This window comes from Idiotropiscis lumnitzeri, chromosome 20, assembly GCF_059441095.1.
Source record: "Idiotropiscis lumnitzeri isolate Australia: NSW breed Sydney's pygmy pipehorse chromosome 20, RoL_Ilum_1.0, whole genome shotgun sequence".
In the NCBI taxonomy this organism is placed as follows: Eukaryota; Metazoa; Chordata; class Actinopteri; order Syngnathiformes; family Syngnathidae; genus Idiotropiscis; species Idiotropiscis lumnitzeri.
The window spans coordinates 7,925,598-7,933,622 of record NC_142410.1 but is presented as its reverse complement, the minus strand read 5'-3'; the positions used below and the strand labels follow the sequence as shown (position 1 = coordinate 7,933,622).

The window sequence follows — 8,025 nt, the reverse complement described above, 5'->3', positions numbered from 1 at the left end:
AAAATGGCCGCTTTCATCCAAAATGGCGGAATTCGTGTGTCTTTTCAGGCGGGGCCTCTTGAGACTTTTTCGTAGGTCCACTCATGAGAGACATGCCTCGTAAATTTTTTATCGCCAAGAGAAACTGGCTTCAAGAATTGAATTTTTCAGAGTCCCCGCATTTCAGTCTACCAAATTTCCTGTTGCTCAGTGACAAGTTTGGCGGCTATGATTTCTCAAAATTCAAGTCTTGAATATACCAAATCTCAAAGTGGTTGCTTCAAAACAAAATGGCAGTCCTTTTTCAGGCATGTATTCTTGAGACTTTTTTGTGGGTTTACTCATGATGGACATGTCTACCAAATTTTATATTGCAAAGTGTAACTGGCTTTTGGGACTCATTTTTCCTAAAATTCCCAGGACATAAAATGGTCAAAATGAACCAAAAATAAGTGCTACTTAAGATTTTTTTTTGTGGGGCTACTAAACATAAACATGTCTACCAAATTTCATGTTGCTTAGTGAACCTGGTTTGGGTGCTACATTTTACAAAATTTCAAAGGCCTGACATAGCCAGGAGGGCTCAACTAGAACCGGTCACACCCTCAACCAAACAAAACTGTGCAATATTCGACTGCTTTTTTCTTTTTTTTTTTGCGAGTATGGGAAAGCCCTCAAAGGAAGAATGAAGAAACTAAGCGCTTTCAAGAGGGGCCTTTTTGGCACGCAGTGCTCGGGCTCTCAACGTAAAAAAAATATATATATATATAGTCACGTCACGCGCACTTAAAACAAAGTTTCCCTTTAAATCCCAAAGTTAAACAACAACACAGCGTTTTCCACGGTGAATGCAGCCATGGGTGGCTCATTCGTCCTCTGCCTGCCCTTCCTGCTTTCATTGTGGAGTTTTTGTTGGGTTGGGGGGATGGAGGGAGGGAGGGGGGCTTGATATTGAACTTCAGGCTTGGAGTTGAGCCTGCTTCACCCCCTCCCCTGATTACTGAGAGAGAAAGAACATAATGTGACCGCCGCTGACAGTCCTCTGGACAGGAAGATAGCAGTAAAGGGAGAGAAATTTTTTTTTTTAAAGGGGTGTGAGTGGTTGGAAGGGGGGGGGCATGCATGTGTTTGGATGGGTGTGTGCGCTCTTGTCTGTTTTTCCTGTTTTCAATCATGTCTTCTAACCCTCTTGTTACGTTTCGCAGGAAGAGCAATAACGTTCCCTGGTCAATTTGAACAAATTGTCCGAAACAAAAGAAAAAAATTCAAAGTTTTTTTAACTTATGGGGGAAACCTCCCTCATTATTTTAGGCTTGCGAATACTGGTTAGGGTGTATGTATTTTTTTTATCCCAGATTTCACTCAGTAGCACTACCTGGAAGGTTTCAGCAATCAACAAGAAATTCAACAGCCATGTCTTAAAAAAAAAATCTAGAGGACTCACCATTTTGTTTTGAGGCTGTTCTTTTCAGGCGGAATCCAGGACTCATATTTTGACAATTTCAGAAGACATGAAATTTGGTTTCATGTTTTGTCTTCTTTTCTTGTTCAAAACGAGGGTTCTAAAATAAAAAAAAAGACATTTGAATTTGTCATGCTTGTAGCATTAATTTCAATCCCACACCAATTTCACTGATAAACATGAAAATTGGAGCACATGTATATTGTGCCAGGATGCACAAAAAGTCTGAACGACCCATGGCCCAACTCAGACAGGAAGTCAACCATTTTGGTTTGGAGCAGCCATTTTGGCCTAATTTTATGACTCAGATGTGCCGAGCCGGAAGCAACAGATGGGCAACGCTAAATATTGCAGCTTTAATTAGTGTTGTATTTCTTTCACTTTCAAACGGGTCTAACTGACAAAACAAGAGGGTTAAATCGCTTCGTTAATATATTCTGCAGTCAGCTCCGGTCTGCAAGCCAACACACACCAAGGCTCCCACCACAATCAAAGTGTGTGTGTGTGTGTGTGTGACAAGTTGATTTAGACTGCTATGCATTCTCCACATAATGAACAGCTCTACGTTTCCTCCGCTCTGTAAATATTTGATGCAGCGAAATGATTTTTTAGCAGCGACGACGGGGTTGGTGGGGAGAAAAAAAAAAGTTTTAAAACCTCCAATCCTCGCTCTCACCCTTGTCCTCTTCCCATGTAAATAAGCCCCCCCCCCAAAAAAGAAACTCCACACACCCCTCAACGAGGGCAGTTTAAAGACCCGACACTGTCTCCCCGTCTCCCCGGCAACCAGCATACACTGAGGTCCTGTCGCGGCCTCCCCTTGTCTTTTGTGTTTGGGAGCTCAGAGAGAGAGAGAGACAGAAAAGGGAAGAAAGACGGGCGGAAAACCAGAGAATGAGTGAGAGTGAGGGGATGAAAACAAAAATAAAAGATGACATCACAGCTATTTTACAAAAATTTGATGATGATTATAGCAGCCCCTCCTAACGGTGCAAAAAAGGACGAAAGAGAGAGCCAGGGAGAGTGGGAGAGAGAGAGAGAGAGAGGCCCCGGGGCCTGAATGGGGCATTGTGGGAAGACAGTGGGCACACTGGGCAGCAACACAGAGAACACTAACTCACAGATGATGCCAGAGAGTCTGAAAAACACCCACACTGGGCGACAATGGCAAACTTCATCGCTCCACTTGGCCCCTTGTGAATACACACACACACACACACACACACACACACAATGGCAGAATACCCGGCTGAGATGCTGTGTTATTCGGGAAATTCGGCAGCGGCACACTGAATTCCTTCAGTGGCGCTTTGAGTAGCAGATGGGCCTCCAAGGGGGGGGCCGCGTTTTAAAACGTGCACGTACGGGAGCGTGCGTGTGGTCCATCTCGCTGTTGCATCATGGGAAAAAAAGGTGCGGCAAGGCCCCCTGACGTGTCTCCAAGTATTTGGCATTCTCTGCGTCATGTTAAGTAAGTAAAATAAACTTCAAGCTGAACTAAATCCTTCAATTTATACTGTAAGACTTAAAAAGGCGACATATTTTGCAAAATCAACTTTTTTTCTAATGAAACAACCAAATATCCAAGGTGACCAACAGTTACATTACAGTGGGACTAATTAACATAAGAACCACCCCCACCCCGTGTTTGTACACCAATGACACCATCAGCTTGGCAGGACGCAGTTCCAAAGTGAACCACTTTGATTCAGTGGCCATAGCATCATAATGAAGCACTAAGGTAAGCAGAGCTGCATTGTTAGTCACAAATTAGTTTGTGATAATAATATAAATTCATGGTACAACATGTACCACGCCACTACACTACCAGTGTATTACATGCTTGGAGATGACAAAAATGCTTTCTTTGACGCGTGTTTTCCAAGCAAGCAAGCAGCAGCTCACAGCGAAAATTGGACAGCCACTGGCTCAGCAGTATTTGGACCTGGATGAGACGGATCCACCCCTAAAACGAGCCGGCTACAAAAACGCAAGAAATACGCTTTAAAATGTGCACACAATTCCCGATCTTTGACTTATTTTGGCAAAAGAATACTACAGACATGTTATCGTAAAACCTAGGAATTATTTTAAATTTTCGCTTCAGAGCGCAGAATGAAAAGCATTGGACTCTTCCGCTGGTCTTATTGTTAACTATTTGCTACCCTCTAGCGAACCAACTTTGAACTACATGCTACACCCAAAAGTCAATCCAAGATTTGCTTTTGGGGAAAAGTTTGAAACCAAAATATGTATTCATTAGAACGAATAAAGCGACAAAATATAAATAATATACTTTTTATAAATGTATTTACTTTTCTCTATCCACACAACCATCCAAAGGTTTTGGACAAATTTCGAATCTAATTGAATGACTGTGTCGTTGTGTTCAAATTTATGATTGGTGATTTATGACTAAAGTTTTAATATGTGTTACAAAAGAAAAATTACTGGTAAATGAATAGGTGGATTGATAAGGAAACTAATCGCTGAAAAAATATTTCTTTTTTGTGATAAATAAGCTGACAAATTTAAATTACAGATAAATGTGTGTAATGTGGGTCACTCTATTGGCGGATGTCACGTAAATGAAATATACTTTGGTTGACGAGTTTCGAGTTCATACAACAACACAATTACTACATTTTGAAAGAAATTATTGTAATAATTAAATTCAAGAAACTATCTCACATTATCAAAACATATATATATGTACTTTTTGTGGAGGTTTTTTCGGCATCGAGGGTAACTGCCGCTGCCGTGGCTCATTGTTAACTGGCGTAAAACTGATGCCTGATTTGTGACTCCAAAAAAATAACAAGACTTAAAACAGTGTGAATATGCCTTTCATGATTTACTTACTTTGTCATTTGACCGTGAGATTCCAAGACTTACACCAATATTTCTACAACACCGTCGCCTTTTCTCTACCTCTCACTTGGTGACCGCCGCTGCTGACGTAATTTGACAGCATTGCTTTACGGCAGGAGCGTGCTGCTGCTGTTGCTGTGCGTGTGGAGGTCAGGGGCATGACAGAACTTCGAGTTCCTGATCCAGACATGCTTCTCTTTCATAAAATACAATAGATTTAAAAATTAGACTATATAGGTCAACTATATTATTTTACTCATTATATTGGCGTTGACTAGAACGGCTCAGTGTGGATCATCTTGATCGTTGCATCATAATTAGCGCTCCTTAGCCGAAGTAGGGACCTTTTTTTAATTCCTACCTACCACTAAGACATGGATAACAACCCACAAGGCTCCGGGGGGCTCAAGGCGAGCCTCGGTGGTCTCTTCGGAGGTGGAGCGCCGGAATATTCCAACACGGAGCTCGCCGGTGTTCCATGTAAGCGATCCTGTAGCTCCGCGGCTAGCTTAGCAGCTAACCGGCTAGCATGTTGAAGTGAGTGTTGGATGCTTTTTAACTTCGATATATTGGTCGTTTTTGTCATTTTAGTGACTGGAATGAGCCCCCTGTCGCCTTACCTAAACGTAGACCCTCGTTACCTAATTCAGGTAAAGCGCAATTTAAAATATAGACAATGTGTTATGATGAAAATATGACAGAATATTGTCAATAATTGTGCGTTTTTCAGGACACAGACGAGTTCATTCTACCTACAGGCGCTAATAAAACGAGAGGAAGGTTTGAGCTGGCTTTCTTCACAATCGGAGGATCCTGCATCACAGGTAAATGTTTGGCATCTTTTTTTAATACAATATATAGAAATGTGTTTTTTTATGGGTATTGAAGCAACTAGTCGACAAGTCAACTTTGCTCCTCTGCAAGGACATTCCAACACACAACCATGAGCTCTCTGTCTTACGTTTTTGTTGTTTTTGTTACAGGAGCTTCGTTCGGCGCTTTAAATGGTCTCAGGATGGGCCTGAAAGAGACCAGAGACATGGCTTGGTCAAAACCACGAAATGTACAGTGAGTATGGAGTCTTATATTTGATACCACATCAGTGTAAAACTCAAACGTAGCCCTTGAGCTCAAAGGATATGTTGTGACGATGTAAATGTCTCACCAGGATCATCAACATGGTGACAAGGCAAGGAGCTTCATGGGCCAACACTTTGGGTTCAGTCGGTAAGCGCCAATGCAGACTCATCATGCAAACACATTGATGTGGCATTGACGTCCCTTGTGTGCTCACAGCGTTGTTGTACAGCGCGTTCGGCGTGGTGATCGAGAAGGTCCGAGGAGCGGAGGACGACATCAACACAATAACAGCCGGCACGCTAACGGGGATGCTCTTCAAGGCAGCCGGTATGCGCCTATTCAGTTATTTAGAAACAAAAGGGCGTGGGAAGACTTCAGCTTTAAAGATGCCACGTTTTCGCCCTTGTCATATTGCCTTAAAGGCAACTCAACTCAAATGTTATTGTCGAGAACCTTGATGACAAAGTGCTGTAAACTAATAAATAAAATATGCACTCTTATAACCACTACCTGTGCTTTGGCAGGTGGCCTGAAAGGTGTGGCCCGCGGGGGTCTGGCTGGTCTGGCCTTGTCCGGTGCCTACGCCGTCTACAACAACTGGGACCACCTGACCGGAACGTCGTCACCGTCCCCCTCGAGGCTCTACTGAATTCCTTGTCCTCGACATCCTTTTCCTCTTGACATTAGGGCCAAACTATCTCCAGGAGGCAGTGCGCAGACTCTGGGATGGAAGGGCTTGCTGTGTGTATGTGTGTGTGTGTGTGTGTGTGTGTGTGTCTGTGTGGCTGCAGGTCTGCAAATGGACCTTTTAATGATGAACTTTGCCTTACAGTCAGTGCTACTGTATTTATTTCACGGTAATCATCATTAGAATCTGTACTGCAAGAAGAAGCGTATGTGTCTCCCATCATCTGATGTAATAAATCACGGGAAAATACCGTTTAAAAAAAAAAAGCAACTCTTTTATTGTCGTGGGAAGCGTCGTCAGTGCAGGAAGAAGTCTCGGATGCGCGTGGCCTCGATCCAGGGGATGTAGGTGCCGGTGCGCGTGAAGACGCTGGGCTTGTTCTCCACCGTGCAGCCGATGGGGCCGAAGCTGACCACGCCGTGGACCTCCCAGCGCTCGCGGCCCAGCTGGCACAGGAGTGGACCGCCTGAGTCACCCTGAAAAGAACATTTTTTTATTATACCGTCCCGGTGCCGTGAGGAAGATGGAGGTGGAGACAAACCTGACAGGCGGCGGGCGGATCCTCGGTGTCCCTGAACCCGGCGCAGATCATGGAGTCTCGCACGCGGTCACCCCAGAACTTCTTCTGCCGACATGTTTTGAAGTCGATGATGGGGAGGCGGGCTTGGTTGAGGGCCTCCGCCAGGGAAACATTCTCCTTCCCACCTGGAGTATTTCAATGAAGCATCACGTCTGTGCGCTTCATATCTCTCTTTTTGCAAACTCAATAATTCTGACTGTGTGACGACTCACCCCGGGTGTCGCCCCAGCCGGTCACCCAGCAGTAGTGTCCCGGCATGAGGACAGTCTGCTTGCGCGGCAGGCATGCGTAGCGGATGAAGTTGGACGGGAGGATGTCAGTTGCGGCCTTCACCAGAGCGATGTCGTAGTCCAGCTCGCTGTGCGTCGGGTAGCGGAAGTTCTCGTGCCTGTAGATGCGCTTCACAGGGAAGACCCTCTCGGCTGTTTCGGAGCGCCTCAGTCGGTGCTTGCCCAGTACGATCCTCCATGAGCCGGCGTCCTCTGCCTTCCCCCTGGAATGAGGAGGTTGGTTTTAACACTTCAAGGGCATCACAATGCCAAAATGTTTTTTTTTAAAGATTACTTTTGGAAGCAGTGAGCAGCAGTGAGGATCCAATTCTTGTGGATCAAAGTTCCTCCACACACGTGAATGTGATGTCTGCTGCCTCTGGGACGAACCTGACAAACAAGAGAGTTTTTATTCCTAAAAAATATAAGCCACTGTAATATGCACAGAACTGAACATTTATGTATTCATGACCCCTTCCCCTTTTTAAAAATTAAAAGTGGCCCTTTGAGCACAAAAATGTGCCCACCCCTTGACATATATTCTGTTTTCATACCTGCAGGGAGACCTGCCAGGGCCAGGAGTGCGGCCTGGCCTCGTTGCCTGACACAATCCTCTCTGCCATGTTGGGCTTAAAGTAGGCCATCCCACAGTCTCTGGGCCAGTCTACAAAATTAAAAAAAAAAAAAAGTTAGTGTTATAACAGTAATAACCATGTTATTACTACATTTATTATAATTACGTGTGTGTGTGTGTGTGTATTCTCACCCAGGTGTAACACCTTATGCTGCTTGCCAGGCGTGTACGTGTACGCCGCCTCACTCAGCAGGGGTAGCATCAGCAAACACACGACATGAAGCGCGGCGGCCATCGTCCTCCACGCAAAATCGCCAGGCCGCGCGCCACCCGCCGTTTTTATAGCAGCGGGGTACACACACGCAAGCACACAATGGGTTGTATCACAACGAGGCGCTGGATTGTTCTCCTGCAGTGATGACTTTCCACACAAAAAAACAACCTTTTCACGCACACACAATAGTGCACGTCAGGGTGTGTAAACATCGTGTCACGTGGCAGTGGCACAGTGCCCATCAAATG

General features: G+C 44.8%; 2 protein-coding genes across 2 annotated transcripts; one reads left to right on the top strand and one right to left on the bottom strand.

Annotated features, from left to right (window-relative positions):
* The first annotated feature begins 4,358 nt into the window (after nucleotides 1-4,358).
* Nucleotides 4,359-6,348, top strand: timm23a (translocase of inner mitochondrial membrane 23 homolog a (yeast)). The gene is made up of 7 exons (XM_088284654.1): nucleotides 4,359-4,792; nucleotides 4,904-4,962; nucleotides 5,043-5,136; nucleotides 5,296-5,380; nucleotides 5,481-5,539; nucleotides 5,609-5,719; nucleotides 5,917-6,348. The coding sequence occupies exons 1-7, from the start codon at nucleotides 4,687-4,689 to the stop codon at nucleotides 6,039-6,041; spliced, it is 639 nt and encodes a 212-aa protein (XP_088140780.1). The 5' UTR covers nucleotides 4,359-4,686; the 3' UTR covers nucleotides 6,042-6,348.
* LOC148317444 (chymotrypsin-like elastase family member 2A) lies at nucleotides 6,224-7,857 on the bottom strand. Its single transcript, XM_088284644.1, has 6 exons — nucleotides 7,696-7,857; nucleotides 7,484-7,593; nucleotides 7,225-7,319; nucleotides 6,873-7,153; nucleotides 6,622-6,785; nucleotides 6,224-6,556 (listed from the first exon to the last, which is right to left on the bottom strand). The coding sequence occupies exons 1-6, from the start codon at nucleotides 7,796-7,798 to the stop codon at nucleotides 6,377-6,379; spliced, it is 933 nt and encodes a 310-aa protein (XP_088140770.1). The 5' UTR covers nucleotides 7,799-7,857; the 3' UTR covers nucleotides 6,224-6,376.
* Nucleotides 7,858-8,025: the final 168 nt, after the last annotated feature.

What these genes read in the sequence shown, in the direction of transcription:
- timm23a (XM_088284654.1), top strand. Translation starts at nt 4,687, where the DNA reads ATGGATAACAACCCACAAGGCTCCGGGGGGCTCAAGGCGAGCCTCGGT. An exon ending in CGGAGGATCCTGCATCACAG is followed by an intron (nt 5,137 to 5,295) that starts GTAAATGTTTGG and finishes TTTTTGTTACAG; the next exon opens with GAGCTTCGTTCGGCGCTTTA. An exon ending in GATGCTCTTCAAGGCAGCCG is followed by an intron (nt 5,720 to 5,916) that starts GTATGCGCCTAT and finishes GTGCTTTGGCAG; the next exon opens with GTGGCCTGAAAGGTGTGGCC.
- LOC148317444 (XM_088284644.1), bottom strand. Translation starts at nt 7,798, where the DNA reads ATGGCCGCCGCGCTTCATGTCGTGTGTTTGCTGATGCTACCCCTGCTG. An exon ending in CCTGGCAGGTCTCCCTGCAG is followed by an intron (nt 7,320 to 7,483) that starts GTATGAAAACAG and finishes CTTGTTTGTCAG; the next exon opens with GTTCGTCCCAGAGGCAGCAG. An exon ending in ATCCGCCCGCCGCCTGTCAG is followed by an intron (nt 6,557 to 6,621) that starts GTTTGTCTCCAC and finishes TGTTCTTTTCAG; the next exon opens with GGTGACTCAGGCGGTCCACT.